Source organism: Aedes albopictus, chromosome 3 (assembly GCF_035046485.1).
Source record: "Aedes albopictus strain Foshan chromosome 3, AalbF5, whole genome shotgun sequence".
In the NCBI taxonomy this organism is placed as follows: domain Eukaryota; kingdom Metazoa; phylum Arthropoda; class Insecta; order Diptera; family Culicidae; genus Aedes; species Aedes albopictus.
In genome coordinates this window covers 441,141,611-441,168,889 of record NC_085138.1, presented here as the reverse complement: position 1 = coordinate 441,168,889, position 27,279 = coordinate 441,141,611, and the positions used below count along the sequence as shown (strand labels likewise).

At 41.9% G+C, this 27,279-nt stretch overlaps 2 protein-coding genes across 3 annotated transcripts in view; one reads left to right on the top strand and one right to left on the bottom strand.

Annotated features, from left to right (window-relative positions):
• Window positions 1-2,935: 2,935 nt before the first annotated feature.
• Window positions 2,936-27,279, bottom strand: part of LOC109407641 (phosphatidylinositol 4-phosphate 3-kinase C2 domain-containing subunit beta) — a 43,575-nt gene continuing 19,231 nt past the window's right edge. For both annotated transcript variants that reach the window (XM_019680794.3, XM_029876015.2), the window contains exons 6-11: window positions 21,513-24,159; window positions 21,062-21,454; window positions 20,799-20,999; window positions 4,194-4,390; window positions 3,893-4,131; window positions 2,936-3,807 (exon numbers count right to left, since the gene is read on the bottom strand). In XM_019680794.3, coding sequence (XP_019536339.3) covers window positions 3,628-3,807; window positions 3,893-4,131; window positions 4,194-4,390; window positions 20,799-20,999; window positions 21,062-21,454; window positions 21,513-24,159 — 3,857 coding nt within the window. In that variant the 3' untranslated portion in view covers window positions 2,936-3,627. The remainder of the gene's footprint in view (window positions 3,808-3,892; window positions 4,132-4,193; window positions 4,391-20,798; window positions 21,000-21,061; window positions 21,455-21,512; window positions 24,160-27,279) is intronic.
• LOC109407642 (uncharacterized protein DDB_G0284459) lies at window positions 10,957-13,158 on the top strand. The gene is made up of 4 exons (XM_019680795.3): window positions 10,957-11,273; window positions 11,348-11,465; window positions 11,542-12,102; window positions 12,240-13,158. The coding sequence occupies exons 1-4, from the start codon at window positions 11,187-11,189 to the stop codon at window positions 13,091-13,093; spliced, it is 1,620 nt and encodes a 539-aa protein (XP_019536340.3). The 5' UTR covers window positions 10,957-11,186; the 3' UTR covers window positions 13,094-13,158.

Here is a 27,279-nt window from a genome sequence, read left to right as displayed (position 1 = left end):
TTAGGGACAATTTTATTCATAGTAATACTTGAGTCTACATGTAGAGTATATGGCCTATTGAGAACTTGTTTGGTGCCAAAGGGGTGTAAGTCAACAGTTTGGTGGTAAAGGGGTGTAAGTGACACTAACCCAAAAAATCAAATTTTCCTATCTGCATAAAAACAGCGTATATAATGTCTGTTTCCATCTCAGATGGTGGAGTTACTTGATAGTAGAGTGTTCGGAGCGAATCCAATTTTTTTCGAATATTGTTGATTTTTTTATAAGATGTCAAAGTTTTCGTTCAATATCTCAAAATCAAGTTTTGGTCACTTACACCCCTCTGCTTCTGACCCCCTCATTTTACCTCCTCAAATTGCTGGGATTGTTACAAGTTCAACGCAAATTATTATATTGATGGACCAACGCGGAATGATTGAAAGGTGGAAGTAATACTTTGTACCACTCACTACCCGAATGGAGCAGGGAATGCTAGGACGGAGGATCAAGGTAGCGAATGCAATGACCATGCCAGGACGGCAGATGCCCAGAGCTATCCAACTCCTACGCTGAGCGATGTTACAGATGTCATTCAACAGCTCAAGAACGATAAACTGAAATCCTCAAGAGCCCGGAAAAGTTTGTCTGCATCATTAAGATGTGCCATTTGCCTGCATCGGTTCATTGTTAGGATCTGGGAAACGAAACAAGTACCGAAGGAGTGGAAGAAAGGGGTAATTTGCCCTATCTACATACAAGTGCCCGTGCGCATACCGCATCGGCTACATGGGCCCCAACCACAAGCATCATCTGTTGTTCATAGATAGGCGGTATACGCAGAGCTATAGCAAATCATGGACGAGAACGGCTTTTTCGGGAAGCTTACAAGACTGATAAAAGCAACGATAGACAGAATGCAAAACTGCGTAGTGGGCCAACACTAAAGTTTTTTTTAATTTTTGATTCTCGATAGGGACTGCGACAGGGCGATGGACTTTTGTGCCGGCCTTATTAACATTGCTCTAGAGGTGTCATGCGGAGAGCCGAGTGTAGCAGCCGGGGTACGATTTTCAACCGATCCGACCAGTTTGTTTGCTTCACTTACGACATGGATATCATCGGCAAAACATTTCGAACAGCGACAGAGCTGTACACCCGCTTGAAACGCGAAGCAACGTACAGGGTGCGGCAGGAAAAAATGCGAAAAGTTCAAGGCACTATTACACGCTAAATATAGGATATATATGTGTATTTTTTCATGACAGTGTATCAGTCAATGTCTATATTCTAGCACTGAAAAATAAAAATGAACATATTTGATGTTTAACATGTGATAATGTAGGCCTAATAAGCGGATATCAATAAACTGCGTGCCCAATGGTCATTAAACAAAATGACTATAACAGTAACAAAATTAGGTCAAATTCGATGAACAACCAGACCACACTGATCCAGATCCATGTAGTTTCACATACCAGATGAAATAAGTACATATATTTGATGATATTGTAGAGAAAATCAAAAATTTTGTTTTATCAGATGCGAAACTTAGCGACCTGTGCGATTTTTTGCGGTTTGAAAATTCTGGTTGTCTTCATCTTCAGGCGCCGTCCTGTAAAGGTTAGTGACCAAATGGGAAATTTTTTAATTAACTTTTCAGAAAACTAGCCTATTATAGATCATGGAACGTTGAAACATAGATTGGTTAATGTCAAATGGACGAAAATGAGGTTTGAAGTTGAAAAACACTTTCGCATTTTTTCCTGCCGCATACTGTACACAGATCGAAAAGATAGTGTAAATTTTTGCGACATATAATGCACATGTTTGGAGCGTGGGATTTTACAGAAGTTTACATGACATGTCATGTAAATCTCACGAAAAGTAATGTTAACTTCCATTATATGTCATGTAATTCAGCATGACTCAGAGTTTTTACATGAGATTTACATGTAATATAATGTAAACCATCATAACAGGAAGTTTACATGACTAAGATGAAGTTTACATGACGAGTAAACTTCATTAATTTTATCTGTGTAGGTCTGGTGGTGGTAAATGCGTCATAAACGAAGCACATAATATCAGGTATGGGTAAATGTCATTAAAATGTCTTTGATATTGAGCATGATTGACCGCCCGTGGATGTTACTCCAGTATCGCCAGACCAGCTACACTCACACAAGGAATCAATGAGATATCAGCCGGGGACTAAGCAGGTATCTTCAGTGTGTGAGCATTGGTGATCTTCTATTTTAGGCGATAATGACGCCTGCCACGTCAAATTGCAGGTCAGTGTGGGCAAGGGGAAGGCAGTGATGAATGCATTCTTTTGTATCCACATCAGACCAAATATACCTCTGCGTCTGCACAAATTCATGCGGGTGTAGAAGTGTTGGTAGGATATTGTTGGCAGATGATTCACTCATTGGTGCGTGGATGCCAGGCGTAAGGTGAAAGATTAGTGTGATAATTCTATGGAGCTAAAGCGGCACAGTTCGATTGATTGCATAACTTGTAGGCGTTATTTGATAGATTGACACTGTGTTGTGAAAGTAGGAAACAAGGGAAACGGCTTTTCAACCGTTTCTGGTTTGCATATTTTTACATCCGCTTTGTCTTTGTTTTATGTGATGCAAACTGTTTTAGTAATATAACTATTACTTATACTTGAATGTGTGCAAACAAACTTTTGTTTACGTTGCATGTGGGATTTTCCACAACAAGTGGAACAAAAAGAGGAAAATACCGTAAATCATGAAAAAGTTTTATCTGTCACAATGCGGAACACGGGGACGCAACCAATCGCGTCCAAATTTTGCAGCTGTTTTGGACGCTAATAAAGATTGAAAAAAAAACTTTGTTTCTGGTTGACGCGAAGAAACTGTAATTTTCTCCATACATCGTTGTGTTCATATTCAGCCAAGGGATTCTTGTGATATCAAGGAAAAACACATTATACGTTCAAAAATCCCAATATATTTTTTAGGATTCTTCATTCTCATGTCACGATATCCCAAGATACAACTTTCAGGTGTACCTGTATCATCCCTATGTGAAGTAAAATAAATACATTTACTGCAAATAATCCGCAAAATTTGTTTCTAAACGCGGACCGACATCTTTAAGCCTACAACTCTCTCCCTCTTTGACTTTAGTAGGGGAATATAAAGAAAATATAACCAGCAGCAAGCAAACACAAACATATACATATACAACTCTGCTGGCACGGGCGCTAACAATAATATTAGTTAATAGTAATCGAATGTATTAGTTTTCTACTCAGTGCGCGCCATCAATCACGGTTGCTGCTAAAAACTCGGAACCATCGTGTCTACTGTTACTGTGACTGTGAGGGATAATTTGGAACACGATAGAAATTAGATAAGCGATTGCCGTTAATTGCAAAATTTGATCAATTGCAAAACATCCAGTTGTAGCCACTTTTGTTGAAGCTTTTGCATATGGAATTAATAAATCTATGATGTAAAAACCTAGAACCAATAACTTTTGACTTTATATATCTATGTGTAGTTTGGCAATTCTCACGATTTCCACCATCTCAAGAATCATCAACGTTTCGTAACAACCAAAAAAAAGCTCAATTCGAAATGCACTTGAAGTGAGTTACTCCTAACTAAAGCCCCCCTACGTCCTTGGAAGATATCCCAGCGGAAACCATTCGTTGATTTCGTAACGCAGATCCAGTTCGGCCAGTTCCAACCGGTGACCTCCTAGGAATGCGTTCTCCTGTAATGAATCGTGCGACCAAACCGTCACCTCTAGCACTTTCTTCTGGATGAAATCCAACGGAAGGCGATATTCGAGCTGAATCGAGGGAAAATTGAGGGAAATTTGAAATTGGTGTATTCGAAGACTTTTCAACCCGCACTCGCCCCCCCAAAAACCTTACCGTTTCCATAAAGCTGGGATTGCAGTTCTTCCGGACGACCTTGGTTTTCCGCTTGGTCGCCTTGGACTGATCCGGCCGCAGGTACACCTTGACGTAGGTGTTCGGTTCCGGATTGTTCGGGATGCTCGGCAAGGAACGGGCATGCTGTATCATCACAATCAGTGCATCCCGGTGGTACTGTAGCGAGAACTTAATCTCACCGCGCAACTGCTGGTAGTCGTCGGTGATGGCGCGGTTCCCTGGGTGGATTAGGATGGTTGTGAAAAAAGTTTAATATACCTACTAGATCCAAGATTATTACCTTTCACTTTGGTCGCGTGGATGTCCGCTTCCTGCTGGTCGCGAAGTAACGGATGGAAGAACGTGTAAACTAAGTCGGAATGTGCTATTTCGTCCGCCGAGTTGAACAGGGAAATCAGAAACTGGCGGATCTCTGGAAGACGACGCTCGGCGACCGTTTTGATGTTCGATCGGCCCACGTGGATGCCGGATGGTAAACTGTAAGGGAATTCGTAAACATTAGAATTGTTGCAAGGCGGGTAGTGTAAAGGGATATCTAAACTATTTAATATCCTATCCTGCCATAATTAATTAATTAATTATTTAAATTAATTAATTAAACAAATGTGGAAAAAACGTGGTGGTTTTCCAGACACTTAAAAAAAATTAAACAGCAATTTGGAATGCGAATCCTTAACGATTTTAAAAGATATCCGATCCACAATTGAAATCAGAATTAAGCTATCACAAAAGTGCATCTAGCAAAATCAAACATTGATCCAGGACTTAATTAAAAACTTGGTACAAAAATCCGTTAGGAGTCCATCCAAGTATTTCTTCAATAATTCGTTCAGGAATAACTGCAGACATGGATTTCTTCAGATTTGTTTATCCAGGGATTCCTACGGAAATTCTTTAAGAAATTCGCTAAGAAACCTCTCCTGAGATTCTCTAAGGAATTCCACATGGAATTGCTCCCAGGATTCATCATGGGGTTTCTTTCGAATTCTTCCAGGAATTCACCCGGGAATTCCTTCTGTGATTATTTCTGGAACAACTTTCAGGATTATTTTAAAAATGCCTCCAAGAACTCTTCTTGGGATTCCTTGAGAAATTCATCCTGGAATTCTTTCAGAAAATCCTCCAGGAATTAATCCAAGACTTTTTCTGAACTGTTTAGAGATTCCTTCAGGAATTCCTCTTGGAATTGCTTCCGAGATTTCTCTTGGGGTTTCTTTAGGGACTACTCCAGGGATTCCTTTAGGAACTGCTACAGGTATTCCTCCAAGAGTTTCTCTACATACTATTTTTAGCATTCCTTCAGGATTTCTTCAGGAATTTCAGCGATTTCTTCAGTACTTCCTTCTGGAATTTCACCAGAAACTCCTCCTGGAATTCCCTCAGAAATTGATCCTTGATTTTCTTCAGGAATCCTTCCTGGGATTCTTCCAAGAATTCCTCTAGGGATTCCTCCAGAAATTCCTTCAGGAATTCTTTCTGGATTCGTCTGGGAATTCCAGCATGGATTCCTCTAGAGATTCTCGGGGCATGGAGCTGCTCGGGACATTCCTCCAGGAATTTATTTAGGGACTGCTTTAGGAAAACCTTTTCCATCAGGCATTTCTTCAAGAATTCCTCCAGGAGGAAATCCTCTGGGAATTCCTCTGGGAAATTCTTCAGAAATTTCTACAGAGATTCCTCCTAGGATTCTTCCAGATATTCCTGCAGGAATTCTTCTGATAATTCCCCCAGAAATTCATCCAAAAATTCCTCCAGAAATATCTCTGGGAATTCTCTAGGAATTTGTCTAGAAATTGCTTCAGAAATTTCGCCAGGGATTCCTCTCAGAGTTCCTCTAGAAATTCATCCAGAGATTCCTCCAGGGATAGTTCCACGGACTTTCTCCACGAATTCCTCTAGGGATTTTTCAGGAATTCATCCTAGGCTTACGCTAGGAATTTATCCAGGAGTTCCTCCAGGCATTCCTCCACAAATTGCTGGATTTCTGCAGGGATTTTTCCAAGAACTTCCCCAGGATTTCTCCATTCATTCTAAGGATTTCTCCAGGAATTCATCTAAGTATTCCTCCAGGAATCCCTCAAGAGATTTCGTCAGAAATTTCTCCAGCGATTCCTCCCAGATTTCCTTAAGGATTTCTTTCAGGGTTTGCTACGGTAATTTGTTTAGGGAGTCCTCCAAGAATTTCTCTTGAAAATCATCCAGAGTTTCCTGCAGGACGTAAAAACTTGAAGTATTTTTAGGCAAAGTACGTTTAATTGGCAAATTGAGAGATAAATTTGTGAAAAAATTACCACTTGTTTTGGTGGGATTCGAACCCACGACTCCGTTATCGCTAGTCCGGCGCTTTAACCAACTAAGCTACAGAACAAGTTACAACTCTGCAGAATAGAAAGTCAAACTAGATTCGAAGCACCACCCTAAACCGGGTCCGTCTTTCACAACTTTATCTCTCTTTCGGCTCTTAGATGCCAATCTCCCGCACTCTCGCGGCCTACGAACAACAAGTGTGCGCGTATTGTTTTAAGAATGTTGATATTGAAGCTCGACTGACACATACTTCGTCACCAACCATATGATCGGTGCAAACTCAGTATGCGTTGAGCGCTCAACGCGGACGGACGCACGGCCGTCCAACTGCGCTAGCTTTCCTGCAGGAGTTCCATTAGGAATTCCTCCATCCAGAAATTTCTCAAGGAATTCATCCAGGAATTGCTCCGGGAATTCTACCAGGAGTTCCTCCCAGAATTCCTCTAGAGAGTCCACCAGGAATTAATTTATGAATTAATCCAGAGATTGATCCAGACATTCGTCTAGATTGATTTGATTTACCTTTATTATAGAGACTTTCAGCCCTTGGCTGGTTCGTCTCTAGAGCATTCGTCTAGGAATTTCTCCAAGGATGCCTCCAGGAAATCCTCAAATTATTGCTTCAGATGTTCCTCCGGGGATTCCTCTAAGAATTCCTCTAGCGATTTCTCCAGATATACTTTCAGAAATTTCTCCAGGGATTTCGTGAAGAATTTGTCTAGAAGTTGCTTCAGGGGTTTTTTCAAGAATTCATCTAGAGGTATCCCCTAGGAATTCTTCCAAAAATTACTCCAGAAATTTCTGTAAGGATTCCTCCAACAATTCCTCAAGAGGTTACTTCAGAAATATCTCCAGGGATCCCTTCCAAATTTTCTCTTGGAAATCCTCCAGGAATTCATCCTGGAATTCCTTAACGATTTCTTCTAGGATTTGCTCCAGCAATTTCTTCAAGGAGTTCTCCAGGAATTTCTCCTAGAATTCCTCCAAGGATTCTTCCAGAGTTTCCTTCAGGTATTTCTGCAGGAATTCCTTCACGAATTTATCCAGGAATTCCTCCTGAGGAATTCTTGGGTAAAATTTCACAAGCAAGGAAATCATCTAGAGATTGTTCCGAGAATTCTACCAGAGGTCCCTCCGAGAACTCCTCAAGAGATTCCTCCAGGAATTCATCTAGAAATTTATCCAGGGATTGCTCCAGGCATTCGTCCAGGAATTTCTCCAAGGATGCCTCCAAGAAATCCTCAAATTATTCCTTCAGAAATTCCTCCAGCGATTCCTTCAAGAATTCCTCTAACGATTTCGCTAGGAATTCATAGTATTCCAGGTATAATTTCAGAAATTACTCCAAGAATTTGTCCAGAAGTTCCTCCAGTGATTCATCTAGGAGTTGCTTCAGGGATTTCTACCATGAATTCCTCGAACGATTCGTCCAGAAATTTGTCTAAGAACTCCTTCAGGGATTCTTCAAGCAATTTCTTCAAAAATTTCTCCATCATCTTTTCCGGGGATTCACCCAAGATGTTTTCCAGGATCACCGGATTATTTTTAGTTACTTGAAGGATTTCTAGAAGAAATCCTCCACCGATTTGTATTAAAACTCTTTAAGATGCTTGTAGAGGAATTTTGGAGCCAGGAATTTCTTCAAGAAGTCATTCAAGAATTCTTTCACAATTATCTTCGAGAAATCCTTAAAGAATTCAACCACAGATTTAATCTGGAATGCATTCATAAATTCCTTCAAGAATACCCCCTGCAGCTCCTGCAAAGTGGTTTCTTCAGAAATTCGTTCAGCAATTCTTTCAGGAATACATCCTGCGATTCTTTCCCAGTCACTGTGACTTACTTTAAACAGGTAAGTACTTACATACTAGAAGAGTTTCCAGACATTTCTCCAGGAAATCCTTCAGGAATTTATCCAGAGAAGATTCTTTCGGAATTCTCCCAGGTTTCCTCCCGGAATTTCTCTAGAAAATGCACCAAGAATTCCTCTGGGGATTCCTCTAGGAATTCCTACTTAAATTCCTCCAAGTAATTCTTTTAAAATACATTCCAGCTATTCGTCCTGGAATTCCTTCAGGTAAATTCCATAATTCCAAGAATTCCATCATTTGGAAATTCTCCAAAAATCCCTCCAAGAAATTCTTTAAGTATTTCACCAGCGATTTCAGGGACACCTTAAAGGTTTCCTCTAGTGATGGTTTCAATGCTTTAAAGAGAATACTTTCAAAAATTATTCCAAGAATCCTTCTGGGAATCCGTCAATTGACATTTCTGTAAGATTATGTTCTGAGATGAGTATTTTCAGTATAGGAGTACATAAAGCTGTCTTTAGGGAAATTCCGGCAAAGATTTACTTGTAATAATCCAACTGAAGGTTTATTCTTAGAGGAATAGGAATCCAGGATATTCCAAGATTGCTAATCCCAACTAACATTTATTGTGAATGTAAACGTCAACAAAGCGTCCTTAGTACGGCTTTTGATGCTGAGTTACTGTGTTGTACATATGAACGGAAGGTTCTATGCAAGCCCTATACCAAAGAATCTGGCGAACTAAATCCATATGTATATGCTATGCGAGCAGCTTCTATGCCACCAAGTCATAGCTTTTTTCTCGGCTCCTATGTAACCACTAACTGAATAACATCTTGAGAAGGCGCCTTTTCTGCCTTTTCACAGTTGTAAAATAATAGTTATACGGCATCCCCAAATTATTCGATTAAATATAATTAGGTTATGGATACCGTGACACAATACATGTGGGACTGGAATTATCGCTTTTAAAATTGAATAATTAAAGTACTAGTCGCTACTTGGAATCGAATTGCCGATCTCCGTATCCACTGGTCCCAATGATGTCCACGCTGCCACACTGTTATATATAAATAGTATAGAAAATGGCCCGTTTTGTTTTACACCAGACAAGGCTTTATAATTGTGTCACGTGAAACCTTACCCAACTTCATCTTGCTGCAAAAGCTTGTGAAACGTCAAACGCTATCATGTTTACATTGAACAAGCTGTGTGATTGCGCCAACAGGTTCTTCATCACAGCTTCTAGCTGAAAAAGTGTTCTTTAAACAGCTACGAAGCGCTTCTGTTTTGTGTATTTGGCAACATTACAAAACGTACTGTATAAAAGCAGCTGTTTTATTGGTTGGGACTCTTATTGGATTTGCACATCTTCCGGCAAATCTTTCGGAGTTGGATTAAAGTGCAATAAAAGCAACCCAAATAATTTCACAGCAAAGGGATGGATAGCTGTAAAGAATTTGTGTAGTAGCTATATATTCCGTTTAAAGTTTGTTTTGACAATAATGTTTACATCCGACAAGCCGTGTTGGTATACCAACAGTTTCTTTATTACAGCTACTAGTTGTAATGATATTGCATAAAAGCCATCAAAGCGCTGCTGGTTTGTGGATTTGTCAGTATTACGAATTGTACTGTATAATAGCAGCTGTTCTGTTAGTGGTGACTCCTAATCGATTTGTTCAAGTTTTCACATCTTCCGGGAAATCTCCCGGAGTTGAATACAGTGCAGTAAAGGCAGCCCCAGTAACAAATGATTGATTTCAGAAAACCGAGTTTGGTAGTTGTATGGTGCTTGTTTTGCAGCCGTGTAATAGCTTATGCTTTAGATTTTACTAGCTCCTCTTTTATTCAGCGCTGACTGCTTCAATTCAATTGTTACACAAGAGAAAGCAAATGAATGAAGCTTATAGCGCTGAAAATGTTAGTTGGGAGGGTATCTATACCAATCATTGCACTACTTTAGGAAAACTATTTGTACAAGAATAACGAGAAAACCAACGAATGTCATCAATATGTTAAAAGATAGTTTAGTTTCTATACTTTACAGGAAAAATATAGAAACGGAGCCAAAACTACTGTTAGTATTTATTAAAGCGTGTGCCAATGATAGGAACCCTGTACCAGTTATGGTTACATTTTTTAACTTGCTTCCTTTTCGCACTATTTGCATGCCTTTCTTATGCGGTTAGCCATAACTGGTACACTATGGCGAAAAAGGGTGCCAAAATTTTAAGGAAAATGATTATAAAGCATTGCTACTTATATAATTCTCGTTATATAATATTCTTGAACAAAACTAACAGTCCAAGGAAGTGTGACAAGACAAGTTGAAAATAGTCTCTAATAACTATCAATTTCAATACATAGGGGGAGGCGGGGCAGTATGGGTACCCTAAGGTTTTTGCCATTTTTACCTGGCAAGATGTCAAAAAAGTTTAGTTTTTTGATACATGTATCCTTTTAAAGTCTATTTAGCATCTATTGCATAAGAGTGTTCACGAAAAAAATGATTTATCCACTTAAAAAAATGTTTTGAAAAATGTTCTGGCCCCTTAGGCCCTTCACTAGCTACGCCAATGGAGATAATAAACTTGTACTGAATAAAGAACGAATTATTAGAAGAACATTTGTTTCTATTGACGAGGCATGCCCTCTGTTTTCTCCCTGACATTCAAGAAGGTCTTAATTTGCTGAGCTAGCAAATATCAAGCGTATACAAAAACGTCCTTCTGTTATCATCCATTTCGAGCTAATTGTGGGTGATTAAACTGATAGGCATAAATACCTTCGATATGCTCATATAGTGCTTTATTGCTAACGCCAGCCAGCCTCATAATAATGCGTCCGGTTTAGAGCGACTTCAATTTCGAATTGAAAATATTTGACGTCATGGAGTTACCAGTACTACACACAATCAGCGCAGCGACACGTTCGATATCTCTCGAATCGTGATTGATAAGATTGCACGGCGTGTAGAACACCACATCGCAACCAATGTCAACGGGAAAGGTAAAAGAAATCGCCATCAGTCGGCTTGAATCGCTTCATCGTAAGACTCAACGTTGTCTGTCGTGCTACCGGAGGTGTGAGAAGGGAACAGGAATCTACTGGTTTTCTAGTCATAATAAACACATACGCACAAACCACCCGAGATGGGATTAAAGCTAAAATGGTTCCGGCGTCGAATCACCTTCGAGGGAATCCCATCGGCACCCGAGCGCAATATTAGGAGGAAAGAGGTGAGTCACATAACATGGTGACCTAATTCCATCGCAATTTATCATGTTTATCGTTGTTGTTATTTTTCGGACAGCATAATTCTGGTGTTACCGCTGTTGGAGTGTACAGACAGAGCGTCAATTTCGAAGACTACATTGAACCGTCTAGGGCATCCTACGGTGAGCCACCAAGTCAATCGTTCGTGACCACGAGTAAGTCCTCAATCACTTATCTTTGGCTCCAATCAATCAAAAACTTATTCACAAAATTACTCTATCCCACGCGTAGCAATCAGAAAACCGAACACGTCTACAACCTCGTCAACGACAATTGCGAATCGGTCGTCGGAAAAGAACAATACGAGAGATAAGATAGCGCGAGAGCGAACCATTCAAACACCTCCTGAGCCGAACTATTCACCGCCAAAACCTCCGCAGAGAAGAGCCATTACCAAGACTAAATCCACGCCAAACATTTCGACACTTGAGAGCACACGAGCAGAACCGTTGCAATTACAACCAATCGAGACAACTCGATCTGTGGAGGTGCTCAATGAAGTTGCGGCAGAACCACTCCGAAATGGCTCGGATACACAGATATCTCGAGCTATGGCAGTCAACCAGAAAGTGGAGAGTAGTGTTTCAACGGAAATAATTTCAATAAGTGAAACCGAGCAGAAGAAGCATTGGAAACAGCGACAACCTGCATTGTCTAGTGAAATTTTGATGACAGCCAACCATAAAACAGAAAATGAAACACATACTTCTGCTAAAAATGAACCTGAACAAATAGAACATTGGAAGCAACAGCAACCCGAATTTTTCAACGAAATTCTGGAGAAAGTCAATGGTAAGTACCTGGACAAGTTGTCATGCATTAAGACCGTTACATCTGCTAGTAGTTGAAAAATCTGATTTCTCAATAGCATCAAACCACTAAAACAAAATGTTTATATCAAATGACTAATCAATACAAACTTGTTACAGAATTCGCAAACACGACGAACTCTAGAACGGTTGAAGACGGCTACGGCAGTGAAACAGAATCGTACGATGAAATATTTGAAAAAGTGAAGGCAAAACCACGAGTTCCGCTGGTATACGCTGCACCATCCGAACCTAAGAACATCGTTGGGAACTCGTACGAACGCAACCTCAGCCGCCATACCAGTTCTAGTTCCGTAGAAGATATATTTGAACCTCGACCACCGGAATACATTTTTGCAATTTCTATGGACGAGCAACTCACGAACAATGATGACACGTTTGAACCCGCAGTTGCTCCAAGAACTCCGGAAGTCGTTCCCAGAAGTCTAGCTGAGACTAGTCCACAGCCAGATGTATCTGAATCATCCCCAAAACCCTTGAAATCCATACTGAAAAAACGAGCTCCTGCTCCACCTGTCCAACAACCAGCGCAGCCAGAAGTTTCGCCTCTCCCGACGGAAGTACCCATTCCTCCCCCGAGAGCGATCCGGAAACAGCCAGAACCGGCTCCCAAGCCAGAACTAAGCGACGGCGAAGACGACGACGACGACGACGATGATTATCTCAACTGGAACATGGTGGAGCGTCATCGATCCAGCATAACGCACACCGTAGCCGCCCAACAACGGGTGGATCCGGAAATCATGCGAAACGTTCCTGTCAGCCTGCAGCAGAGCAAACCACTACACCTGAAGAACACCAGGGCCGTGATGGACGAGGAACAACCTCGAACGCTTCGAGGTATGCGCAACAGACAACCGGCTTCCGCGGCGCACGATGGGAACAACTTTCTGGGTCTGCAAGGTCGAGACGCCCGGAATAGTGAATCGAACTACTCCGAAGCGTCCGCTTAGGCGTCTGTGTCTGTGTTGTGCTGGGTCTTCATCTATTTTAAGTGAATAAAATTTTGAAAAGTCAATTCTTTTTTCTTTTCTGCTGGGAGTGCGCAACAACCTACACGGAAACCACCTTTTTTATTCATAAAACTAAATCAAGATATGAATTTGTTTTTGCGTATAATAATGAAAATGATTCATGATTTCACGAATCACCTTGAGTGTTGCACAGCAGGCAAAAAGATAAGCTACTGAGAATAATTCTTCGCTGGATGTGTTCCGAATCAGTCTGAGATCACTCATCTTGAATCTACGTAATCAATGGACAGAACTTTACAGTTCTAGGCTACAATTGCGACTCCGTCACTGTTTATAACTATGGTAAATGCTAAATCGAATCATATCAGATGATAACAAAAAAATTAATAGCGTCTAGGAATACTTATTAGAAATATTGGAATGTCCCGGATGAAGTTAATGAACCTACAGTACACCCTTGTCGGAATTACTCTGCATATACTCATCGCGGATCATAATCCTATGAAAACTCAATTTACGTATTCCCGGAAGTATCCATGGAAAAATTCTTGAAGATGTTTTCGTAAAAACCTTGAAACTATCACTCGAGGTATCCCTGGAGAAATTGAAGAATTTCCTAGAGGTATTCCTGGATAACTCTCAAATGATGGAATACTTGGGAGAATCCTTGAATTTACCTGAAGGAATACCTGAACTAATCGCTGGAATGTGTTAAAAAAACTTCTGGCGAAATTCAAGAAGGAATTCCTAGGAGAATTTTTGGTGCATTCCCTAGAAAAACTCTGGGAGAAATCCCTGGGAGAATCCCGAAAAAGTCTTCCCTGGGTAAATTCCGGAAGGATCTCCTGGAGAAATACCTGAAATAATACCTGAAGGAATTATTGTAAGAACTCCACATGTAATATGTGAATAAAATCCTGAAGAAAGTGTTGAAGGGATTCCCGAAAGAATCCCTGGAATTTTTTTTAGGAAAATTCTTGGAGAAATTCCAAGAGACATTTCTGCAGGAATACCTAAACAAATTTCGGAAGGAAATCTCTGGTGAAATTGCTAACCGAATCCTAGGATAAGTCCTAAAACAATCTATGGAGGACACCCTCGAGGAATTTCCGACATTTCTGAGGGAATCTTTTGAAGTTTTTTTTTGACAAAATCTCTGATAGACCTTCTAAAAGAACATACCTACAAAAACTCCTACAGGAGTAATTCCTAAAGAAATCCATGAAAAACTTATTGAAGGATTTCTTGTAGGAAAAAAAATTTCAGGACGAATTTCATAAGAAATTCCTTTGCAGGATCTGTAGGAGGTTTTCTGGAAGGAATTCATGAATGGATTTCTGAACAAATCCGTCGATGAGCTCCTGAAGGAATTATTTGAGAAAGTTGTTAAAGAATTCCTAGATGTTTTTTTTAGAAAACTTCCTGTGTGCATTCCTATAAAATTATTTTATATGTAGAATTTAAATTCAAATAACTGTAGGAATTCCTCTAGAAATCCTTAAAGTACCTAATTCAAAAAATCTGCAAGGTACTCCTTTCTTGGGTGAATCCTAGGAAAAGATGATGGAATGATTTCAAAATAGTTTTGAAAAGATTCCGAGAGGAATTTTTGAAGCAATCACAAGAGGAATTTCTGGAACAATCTTTGAATAAATTCCCGGAGCAATCTCTAGATAAATTCCTGGAAAAATGCATGAGGAATTTCCTGGATGAATCCCTGGAGAAATTCCTGGAGGAATGCACGGAGAAGATCTTGAAGATATTCCTGGGAAAAGCCTGGAGGAATCCCAGAAGAAATTCCTGGACGAACATCCGGCGAAATCCCTGGAGGAATCCCTAGATGAATTATTGGAGGAATCCCTGGAGGAATTTCTGAAAGAATTCCTGGACAATTTTTTCCTGAAAAAATAACACTTTCCTGGAGGAATTCATGGAGGAATCCCTTGAAGAAATCCTAAAAGAATTTCTAGCGGAATCCCCAGAGAATTTCCTGGAGAAATTGCTAGAGGAATCTCTGAAGAATGTCTAGAGTAATCCCTGTAGGAATGCCACAAGGAATTCCAGGAGGAAATCCTAGAGGAATGCCTGGAAGAGTTACTTGAGGAATGTTTAGCAGTTCTTGGAGGATTTTTTTAAGAAATTTTTGGAGGAATTCCTGGCGAAATGCCTGGAGAAATCTCTGTAAGAATTCCTAGCGAAAACTCTAGAAGAATCGCTGAAGAAATCCCAGTAGAAATCCACAAATGAATCTCTAGGGGAAATTCTTGGATGGAATTCTGAGAGGAATTCCCGAAAAAAATTTCGAAAAAATTCCTGAAGAGTGCCCAATTTCTGGAGGAGTTTCTTGAGGAATTTCTGGATCAATTCTTGGAGGAATTCCTGAGATAATTCTTGGGGGAATTCCTGGAAGAGCCTCTGGAACAATTTGTGGATGAAATGGAATACCTGGAGAAATTCTTGGGGGAATGCCTGAGAGAATACCTGAATGAATTCCGAGAGGAACTTCTGGAGAAATGAATCTTGAAGGAATCCCAAAAAGATTTAGCGGAGGAATTCCTGAAGCAACCCCATGAGGAATCCCGAAAGCAATATCAAGAGGAATTTCTAAGGGAATCTCTGAATGAATCCCCTTTGAAAAAATACATGAAGGAACTCCTGAAGAAACCCAGGAGAGCTTTCGAAACAAATGCCAAGAAGAATTTCTGTAGACATCCCTGGAAAATTATTTGAAGGAATGCCGTAATTTCTGGACGAATTATTGAAGGAATCCTTGGATGAACTATTTAAGGATTTTCGAATGATTTCAGATGGAATTATTGAAGCAATCTCTAGCAAAAATCCTTGAAGGAATATATGGAGAAATCCATGAAAAACTCTTTGAAGTAGACCTGTGCGCCGCCGCACCACGCCACCGCCGCCGAAAATTTTGTCCCACGCCGACGCCGACCAAGGTATCGGCGGCGCGCCGTACGCCGCTGTTTGTCACGCCGCCGATTTTCATTTTTCGCGCCGATGATCAGTGCACAAACAAAATTAAGTTTACTTAAAGTCGAGATAAAAAAATCTCACGATCACTATCATAAATGATTGACTACAATCATTGATTTCTCAACTCTTAGATCTTTTGTTTGCATTTTTGATTAGATTGTATTAGTTATTCCTCATTCACATCTCTCCAGAAAATTCTTCAGGGACGCTACCAGGAGTTTTATCATCCATTTTTTTTTTTTTCAGTAGATCTCTCAAGAAGATATCGACAGGGAAAAATTCAGGAGTTTCTTCAGAAATTCTTTCGGGAGAGTTCAGGAATGCCTCCTAGAGATATATCAGAGATTCATCCAGAAAACCCTTCAGGGATTCTCATAGGAGGTCCTTCAGAGATTAGTCTGAGAGTTTCTTGATGGATTAAGTTCCTTCAAGAATTCATACAGGAGTTTCTTCAGAGATTTCTCCAGGGTATCTTTCAGAAATTCCTCTAGAACTCAGGGCATTTCTCTTGACGTTCTGTAGGTATTGCTGAAGAAGATCCTTGAGGGATCACTCCGGGAGATTCATCAAGGGTTCCTACAGGAATTCCTTCTATCATCCCTCCTAGAATATATTTAGGGATTGTTGATTTTGTTTGGTGATTGCAACACACTAAAACACGATTTATAACGTTTCGGCTTACTGACTTTCAGCCATCATCAGATTTGCATAAATCGATGTTCTTGCCACCAGTGTGGCTTTACTACACCTTTAAATACCTTCTGGAATTCTTCCAGGATTTTTTTAGGGAATACGTCCTGTAAATCCTTCCTCCTATCCGCTGAAAATTCTTCGAGGATTCCGCCTGAAAATCTTTTGGATTTTCCTACCGGCTTTTTTTTTTTAAATTTTTGTTGTTGTTTATTTTAACTTATGCTAATTCAACACTACCTACCGGAATACCTTCGTACATTTCCCTGGAATCCCTGCAGGGATATCTCTTGTAATTTCTTTGGAGATTCCTCCTAGACTTTCTTCAGGGATTCCCTTGAACTTCCTTCGAGGCTTCCTCCTGGAATTTCTTCGGGAATTCCTCCTGAAATTTCTTCGTAGGTTCCTCCTAAAATTCCTTCGTGATTTTTTCCTGGAATTTCTTTGGTGATTTGTCTTAGAAATCCTTCGGAGATTACCACTGGAATTACTTCGGGGATTTCTTATATAATTCCTCCAGGATTTTCTCTTGGGCTTCATTTAAGGATTCTTCCTGGACTTCCTTTCGGAGATTCCTCCTGGAATTCTTTCGGGGATTCCTTCTGGATTTTTTTTTACAAATTCCGCCTAGAATTTATTCTGGGATTTCTCCTGGAATTTCTTCGGGTATTCCTCTTGGACATCCTTCATGGATTCCTTCTAAAATTCTCTCAGGGATTTCTTTTAATATTCAAAGGTGGATTTTTCCTGAAATCTCTTCGGGGTTTCCACCGGGAATTTCTTTGATGATTTCTTTTAGAACTCCTCAGGAGATTGCTTCTGAATTTGCTTCGAGGATTCCTCATGGACTTCCTATGGGGATTCCTCTCGAAAATCCTTCGTGTTTACCGCTTGGAAATCCTTCGGAGATTACTACTAGAATTCTTTCCTGAGTTCCACGGGGGATTCCTGCAGGGATTTCTCCTGTAATTTCTTTGGGGGAATTATCCAGAAATTCCTTCAGGAATTCTCCCATTTATTTCGTCGGGTATTCCTTCTGGAGTTCCTCAGGGATTCCTCCTGGATTTCTGTTGGAGATTTCTCCTAGAATTAATTCGAAGATTCCTCCTAGAATTCCTACGGGGAATCCTTCTAGAGTTCATTTGGGGAATTCTTTCGGGGATCCCTCCTGGACTTCCTTCGAGGATTCCTCCTGAAATTTCTACTGTGATTTCTCCTGCTACTCCGTTGGGAACTCCTCCTGAAATTTCAACGGGAATTCCTCTTCGCATTTCTTCGGATATTTCTTTCGGAATTTATTCGGGGATCCCTGATGGAATTCCTCCACAGATTTCTCCTAGAATTCCTCAAGCAATTTTTTCAGGAATTCTTTCGGGGATTCCTCTTGGAATTCCTTCGGTGATACCTACTAGAATTTCCTCAGAAATTTCGCCTGGAACTCAGTCAGAGATTTCTTTTGGATATTTTTCGTTGATATCTCCTAGCAACCCTTCGGAGATTCTTTCCCGAACTCGCCAGGAAATTCCCCGTGAGTTTTTTTTGGGGATTCCTGTTTAAATTTTTTTTGGGATTCGTGCTGGAATTCTTTCGGGGTTTCCTCTTGAAATTCCTGCGGGAACTCCTCTTGGAATTATTTCAGGGGTTCCTCATGGAACTCCTACGAAGATTCCTGCTGGATTTTTCGATGGTTCTTACTAGAAATACTTTGACGATTTCTTCTTGAATTCCTTTAAAAATTCTTTCAAGAATTCCGATGGGGATTCCTCTTGGACTTCATATGGGGTGTCCTCTTGAAAATCCTTTGATGTTCCGCTTGGAATTCCTTCGGAGATTCTTCCCGGAATCCCTTCGGTAGTGCCCCCTGGAATTCCTGCAGGGATTTCTGTTGTCATTTCTTCAGGGATTCTTTCTAGACTTTCTTCGAGGATTCCTACTCAAATTCCTACGGGGATTTCTCCTGATGTTTCGCCTAGGATTCCTTCTGGATTTCCTTCGGGATTCCCTCTTGGTGATTTATCTTCAAATATCTTCGGAGATTCCTCCTGGAATTCCTACGGGGATTCCTGCTGGATTTTTTTTTGGGAGTCCTCCTAGAATTCCTGCGGGGCGATTCTTTTTAGAATTCTAGAATTCTTTCAAGAATCTCTCTTGGAATTTTATCGAGGATTCATCTTGGAATTCCTTCGGAGATTCATCCCAGAGTTCCTTCGAGGATACCTCCTTCGGGATTTCTCCTGATATTTCGTCGAGGCTTCTTCTGAATTTCTTTCGGGATTTGTCTTGGAAGTTCTTTGGGGATTCCACTTCGAATTTCTTCGAAGATTCGTCCTGGAATTCCTTGTGGGATTCATGCTGGAATTCCTTAAAGGATTCCTCCTGAAATTCCTTCGAGGATCCACGAGGAAATTCCTCCTAGTATTCTCTCAGGGATTTCTCCTGGAATTTCTTCAGAGATTTCTCCTAGATATTTTTCGTTGATTCCTCCTAGAAATCCTTAGGGGATTCCTTCTCGAATTTCTTTTGGAATTCCCGTTAGAATTCCTTCAGAGATTCCTCCTGGAATTCCTGGTGTAATCCCCATGGGATTCCTGCTTATATTCATTTGGGGAATCCTCTTGGAATTTCTTTCGAATAATTGTCATGGATTTCCTTCTTAAATTCCTCGTCGAAAACTGCAATCAGCGATTTCTTCAGAAGTTTCTGCAGGGATCACTCTAAGAGAGATTCTCAGAGGTTCCTGCCAGAAGGACCACCAGAGGTTCCTGCAGAAGTTTCTTCAGGGTTTCAAACAGCAATTCCTGCAGAGATTAGTTCAAAATTTTCATCATGGGTTCCTTCAGGAGTTTCTTCAAGGCTCCTCTTGGAATTCCTTTGGAATTTCCTGCTTGAAATCTTTCGGGGATACCTTAGTGTAAATAGTGTGACCTTTTTATCAAGTTTGATAGCTTCTGTAGGAAAACTAAACAAAAATTATAGCAAAATCGATATTTTATTACCCTTCATTTGCAATGGAGTAATGCAACAAGGATACAGGATAATGTCTCAAAATGTATAATCACTGGTGGCAGTGAGGGACCCGAACAAAAATAAAAAAAGTATTCATTCTAACATAATAGTTTATGTCATCAATGGTCATGAAAAAGCTCAGACCACAAATTCTAGATCGTAATAACAACTTCTTTGCTTTGCCAATGTTAACATTATGATCAAAATTTAGTCACGCCGATTCACGCCGCCGCCGCCGCCGCCGATAGCTGGCACCGGCGTGACGCCGATGACGCCGCCGCCGCCGCCGGCCAAAAATGGCCCTCACGCCACCGCCGAACAAAATATAGTCGGCGCACAGGTCTAAGGAATACCTAAACGGATCTCTTATGAAATTCCTTTGGAAATCATTGAAGAAATTCTTGAAGGAATCTTCGCAAAAAGCTGGGGCACCTTAAAAATATCCCAAGAGCAATTCCCGGGGGAATGCCGGGTGAAATCCCTAAAATAATTCTTGAAATTCAGGAAGAATGTTAGAATTGCTGAAGAAAGCTATAGGATTATTCCTCGAGGAATTCATCGATGCATACTTGCAGAAGAAAATGGAATAATTTCTGATGGAATCGTGGGAGGAATTCCTAAGGCATTTCTTGGAACAAGCCCTGAAACAATCCCTATTGAAACCCCGTCCGACACTTATGGATAAATTCACAAAGGAGAAGTTCCTAGAGAAGTTCCTTGATAAATTTTTAAAGGAATCCTCGAAGAAATATCTGGAGGAATTTCTGAAGGTGTCCCCAAATGTATTTTTAAAGAAATCCTAGGTTTTTTTCTATGCATAACGTTTCGTTTGAAATTGAAAGTAGAACACAACAAGAAATCGTAACAGAGGGAGCTCAATTCTCTGCGCCAACATGTGCGCACGGGACTAGTATTATGAATCCTTCTGTTTGATACTTTTTTTTTGTGAAGCTGAAAGTCTTGTTATTGAAGACAATAGTATTATCGACAGCGATCATACCTGTGTAGCTTTGCCAGCGGGAAATGGATGCACAGCTTCTGATGGAACTCGCAAAACTCCTTGTACGAGCGGAACAGGTACGCGGGATCCGGTTGATTTTGGCGGGTCACCTTCAGAATGTAGGTGTAATACTTTTCCAGATCGTAGCGCTTCTGAAAACCGTGCACGCTGACTATCTTCAGACGACCGTCCTGGGCCATTCTACGGGAAACAATACGTGATAACTAAATTTTCTACCATCTGTTAAGTGACCCCCGACTTACGTGTAAACCCGTGGCACGAAGCTCAACAGCTCGCCGTCGTCGTTCTCGGCCGAGAACTTCATCTGCGCGATATTGTGCAGAAAGAAGTTGAACTGCGTGAACCACGACTTGAGCGATATGTGTATCATTTTGGCAAACGATGCCGCCGCTTCCGGATTGGACTGGCCTGGAAGAAGCGCGTTGCGAACGTAGTTTACGGCTTCGACCGTTACGCCCGGGATCCCCGAGGTCGTCATCAGGGCAAACATGTGCAGTATCAGGTCACCGTGCTTCCGTACGATGTTGAACGCAGTGCAGCACAGATCCACAAACTTGTGGAACTTGGCCGACGGTCGATCGCCCCCGTTTATCACGTACGCCATGTCCGAGGTTAGGACGAATGGTGTGCGATCCCTGCGAGTGAAATCAAAATCAATCGTCTGTTCCAAAGGTTTCAAATCTAGATACTCACCTCTTAAAATTACCAAACATTTGTGCATCGCCTAGGAATTTACCGAAATCTATGTGGAACAGATGTCCCGAGGTTTTGAGCATAATGTTGTCATTATGCCTATCACAAATACCGAGAATGTACGTGGCCACCGAGTAGCCGGCGCAGGAACGCGTAAAATTCTCCACAGCCCTTTGGTACTCTAATTGACTAGGGTTCTGCTTGGCCAGCCACTCGGCGATCGATTTGTCCTTGAACGAACCGGTCAGGCCCCACTCGACCTGGATTTTCCGCAGAGTTTCCGAATCCGACACCAGCTCGATCATGCCCTTCTTGTAGCTGGTCGGAACGCAGTTGAAGGTGACCATTTTCAGATCGAGCCCTTCGCGCAGCCACAGCTTGTCCATGATGCGGACCATCTGAATGGTGAGCATGTCCTGCTGCAGATCGTCACCGCTCTTGAAGATAGCCGGTACGACCACCTTGTCCGGACCCATGAAGTTTACCTTCAGTGGAAGCGTGTTCGAGTTGAAATAGTTACAGCTGCGAAGCACAATGCCGGTCACTTCATTCCCAGGGCCCAGTGGAAGCACCGTAGGATTGTCGATCAGCATTTGGTTCACCGATTCGAGACCTTGCTTGAGAGTTTGCAGTCGTTGGGATTCTTTGGACATTTTTACACTTTGGGCCACTTCGCCGAGTTTTTTGCACATCATGTTCTGCGAGAGGAACCGGGCGGTTAATTTTTCTCCACAGGTGGCCAGCAGGGCGCGCAGCATAAGCTGATTTCGTCGGTGGTAGCGAGCTTGAATCACCAGAGCTTCGTCGGATGGGCCCATTTCGATCATGTTTTGAGGAGCATCTCCCGGGAGACTGTGCAACAGTAGCCAGTACAAGTGATGTGCTATGCGTGGTGATTCCAGTGATTTCTGTAGTAACAATAGAGCTAGAGGTGATGCTTCGTAGGTGTCATGTTTCAGAGCCTGGAGTAGCTGAGGCAGATAATCAACGAATTCGTCATCGGCCATGTGAGAAATCCATTCGACCGCTTGGCGGCGGACTTCCAGATCGGGATAGCGCGGTAGAAGTAGTTCTAGTGCTTGAACAGGAGTTAGAGCGGGCCATGATTTCAAGAAGGCGTGAAGATCTTCAAGGCATGCGTAGTCCCAACTATGAGCTGCGTGGAGGATTTTAGGTAAAGCATGAGGTAATGAATGAAGATAGTGACGTTTTTCCCACAGAACCTCTCGTTTCTCAAGCTTATCTGCTGAATAGCCTTGCTCAGCTGTGTCGATCAGTTCCTGCTGTAGATTCCGATCCAAACTGTTGAAATCGAGCTTAACTGCGGGGGGAAGATTTTTGATCGGTTCTGGAAAAACGACCGTTCCGCCGTAGCTGGGTATTTCGATGCCCAATATGGGATAGGCATCTCCCAGAGGATGAGTTCCCTTGGCCGGCGCCGGACCAAAGTATTTTTCGGTCGTTGGAGGCCACAGAGGAAGCAGATAAGATCCCTGGATCATTTTCCTTTCGAAATCGAAGAACTGAATTGCGGACCAGCCCAATTCCACCTTGGTCACTCTGCCTTCCTGCGTGGTGTTTGGATCGGTATTTGACGATCCATCCTGCTTGTCTCCTTCAACCGGTTCCCGCGTCACTCCGTACAGCACAAAGATCAACCTCGATTCTCGTGGCAATGTAACCACCGCATTACGGAACGTCAGCCAAGAATTGAAAGTCAACCTTGGATAGGTTCCGGTTCGTTCATTCGAGCAATAGGTCACCAACGGTTCGCTAATATACCGAGCTCCGTGATAGATCTGAACGCCCAGATTGTACTCGTCGTGTCGCCAAAGTTCCGGTATTCGATGCAAACACAACACGTTCACCATAATGGACTGCGAAATCATGTTAATCGAAATGGGGTTTGTGTTCCACTCGGGAACATTCACCATAAAGGTGACCCGGAATGCATGCGAATAGATTTCCAACAAACCCTGGATGGCGTTCCGCACTTCGTGGCATCGATATCGGATCTGTTGGCTGATTGTTCTGGGGCGCAATTTCACCTCGGCGTAATCTCCACTCTCCGAAACTATACTCAGGCTTCCACTGTTGTAGTCCGAGGTATCGTTGTAACTATAGATCGTCTGACCGCTATCACAGCACGCTTTCAGATCATCGACAGCCTTGGTTATCTCCAATGTATCGATCTTACCCAGCATGGCACAAATGGCCTTCACAGCTTGAGTTACACCCGAACAGCTAAGAATCGAGTGCGGGCTGTGGTCATCGGCTGTCGATTGGAGTTTATCGATTTCCGCTTCCAGCGTCTCGAGCAGGATCATCAGCTGATCATACCCAACGGCCGAAGTGGCTTCCTTAGGCAAAATATGTTCCAGCCGAATTTCCGCATCCCTTTGATCGTCTTGCGCCGTTCGAGCAATAGTCCGCATGATTCGAGGAGTTTTCGGCACGAATCCCAGCTGCACGTCGTGCTCCAGCTTAATGCTGTTGTGGACGCACTGCAGCTGGTTCAGCCTCGAGCTGGTGCTGAGAATTTCCTGCATTCCGATAGCTTTCAGGACGTAGTCGCCAACGCTGTTCATGATTTGTCCCTCTAGAGCGCAAAACACTTGGGCAATCACGTGCTCCACCGATGTTGTAACTGAAAGCAAGAGGAACGGTGAATAATAATTTGAACAGTCTCTATGAAAAGTACCTCAAAACCAACACATCGAACTACATCCCCGTGATCTTTCAAGGGCAGATTACAAAACAATTATTATTGACAAACGTGGTATAGTGAACAAGGTCAAATAAGTAGAAATAAACATCGAGCTAATTACTGTTCCGTTTAATTCCAACTATGTATCTTCATCCTATGACTGATACGTCTTACGACCTCAACTGTAAGGTCGCCTTCAGTGTCTCATACTTGCCTCAAACTCTGAGACAAAAATATCTGATCACGCGTTTCTTAGGGTAGGAAGTAAAGCCATAGGTCCCGGATCATGAGTTGATGGCCCGGTTCTCGGTGGTCGATCGAGCAGTCCAGCATCTGCTTGAACTGCACGATCGACCACCGCTGAGGCGCATAGCAGCTACAGAAGAAGACCTCAGTTTACTTTGGCGACGATGAAGCCATCATGAGTAGTAGACTCCTGGACGGGTATTTACCCGTCGTTCATATCGTCGCCATTTTATCGGACCCATCCGCGACCTAATTGGCATTGCCAGCGGTTACTCGGTATGGGTCCGCTATGATGGCGATATCCGTCCCCCACAAAGCAATTACTAAGCTGCGACACTCACCGTGATTCAGGTTCGGCTGCGTTACATACACTGTGATTTGTTCACTACGGCTTCCTTGAAGGCCGGGCACCTTGGACCACCCGTTGGATGCCTGTTCTTTATTCTTTATTATAATAATTCAACTGACAATTACAGTCTTATTGAATATCCTAAAACTATTTCAACACATTATCAAATTAATCATGACAAAAGGACTCAACAACATATGAACAATATTCAACTATTACTTCACATATTACATCACAAAAGCATCTGATGAAAACTTCTAACACAGCATCATAATAAACAAAACATTTCGATAGAACACGCATCCAAAAGACAAGAAGATAAATATTCAACTAGACGGTCGCCAAGTATCATTGTGCCTATTTACGAACTCTCTGAACCTAATATTTACGGGCCACGTTGATTGATCAAGTGCTTGATTTTTCCATTTTACATTCATTGTCACTTTAAATGAGACGAAGTCTAATGTTCTCATAGAGCTCCAATACTTTGTTAATTTTGTTACATCCAAGCGTTCGGATTGGTGAGCGCCAAGAGAACGAGATACCATTCGATGAATATGCCATTCGGTAACACATGGATCGATGTTCGGCAAAAACAAAGAGAAGCTATCGCCGTTTGTTGTATCTCTCAATCGTTGCACGCACTCATCATTGGTTATATACCAGCAACACATCCGATCGGTCCATTGGAGGGGCTGTACGACGAATTCGGTGTTGCATGCACTAGTTTAGCGCCGTTCGTAGATGTCGCTGTTGCCATAATTTTTGAAAGAGAATCTAATACACAGACACAGTACTTTTTAGCTCTCTAACGTCATCTTCAATTGTCTTCGCATCCGTCTTATCGATAGCAGGTTTGTGCCAAATGCCTTCTTTCTTCTTTCGGAACTTATCCATGCAAACATCACACATCCAGATGGTATTTAGTGTTCGCGTGAGAGAGTCTATATCATCCTCTTTCAAACCAACGCACTTAGCATGGAAGAGGCCCGCACAATCGCCTTCGCACACTGCTCACTGGTGGGCCCATCAACACAACGAGAACATTTTCAGTTGACTGCCAATCATCGCGTACGTCGGTCGTGTTTTCTTGTATCGCTTTACTCTCGATCACAATCATGTGTAGTGTACGAAAAAACACACTTGTGATTGATTTCACTGTTCTGCCGGTTCGTCCGGATATTAGAACAGTGCAGCAGTTTTTGGAGAAGGAGATTAATCTCCAATATTCGCATGTGGAAAGCATACAGTTGCATCACGCCCGCAACTGTGTGCTTATCGAAATGAAAAGCTTCGATATTGCATCGCGTTATCAATTGGACAACAATTGCAAACGAACAATGCTTTGCGCGGGTAAAGAGTTTTGCATCCCCGTCTACGTGGACTGCGATGCTGTGACCGTGCGAATACACGATCTTCCACTATCGATGGACAATTCCGTTATTGGCGACTATATGCTGAAGTATGGGGAAGTGATTTCCATACGAAACGATACGTGGAAACACTACTTCTCCGGACTTCCGAACGGCGTGCGTGTGTTGAGAATGCGATTACTTCGCGATATTCCGTCATACATCACCATCGAAAACGAGAGAACAATGGTCTCGTACCTTACCCAGCCTAAATTGTGCCATCAATGCGGCCAGCCGGCCCACCCAAAGGAGAAGTGCTCGAGCCCCAGTTCCTCCATGAGCAATAAATCAACTTTGCCGCCATCCGACGGGTTGTTCAATGAAACTGATTTCCCCCCAATCAACAACACTAATGCAGAGCCATCACCCGCTGTAAATAAACCTACGTCTGAAGAACACACAACGCAGAACAATGATGACTGGACCGACGTCGAAGACAATGCTTCGAGCACATCATCTGGCGATTTCAACGTTGTGACTCACAAACGCCGGCGATCAACCAAACAAAAGGACAATGTGACTAAAAAAGTTTGTTCGGAACAGGGGTCCGCCAACACGGGCCACAATGCTGCTGCAGTCGACAGTCCGTCGGAAGAAAAGAATGTTTTGCCGAAAAATAAAAATCGGAAAGGAGTAACTTTACCTATTTATAACACAAAATAAATGTAACGAATATTGGCTCTGTAAAGCTGGAACCGGCGAGTGAGCCTTGAAATAAATGTAATGGATAAAAAAAAAAAAAAACGAGAACATTTTTTGCATTCCTTGTTGTTCTCCATTACAAACTAGCACTGACCTTACGATTTTTTGTCTCGAATTTCACAACGGGTGAAGGAAAGATCGATTCAACTGTCTTTTATAGAAGTAAACACACTATTTATCGCGATCAATGAACGATCAACATTTCATCACTAATTCAGGATTGCAACGACAGTGACTTGCAAACAACACATCACATCACAATATATTGTTGTTGTTCATGGATTTCCCGACACAAATGGAACACGTTGGTGGACTTATGTAGCCTTTTGCCTTATAGCCTTCGACGCCGCA

Excerpts from the sequence above, each read along its gene's own strand:
- LOC109407642 (XM_019680795.3), top strand. The coding sequence starts at position 11,187 with ATGGGATTAAAGCTAAAATGGTTCCGGCGTCGAATCACCTTCGAGGGA. Across the intron at positions 11,274-11,347 it reads GCAATATTAGGAGGAAAGAG|CATAATTCTGGTGTTACCGC; the intron begins GTGAGTCACATA and ends TTTTTCGGACAG. Across the intron at positions 12,103-12,239 it reads AATTCTGGAGAAAGTCAATG|AATTCGCAAACACGACGAAC; the intron begins GTAAGTACCTGG and ends AACTTGTTACAG.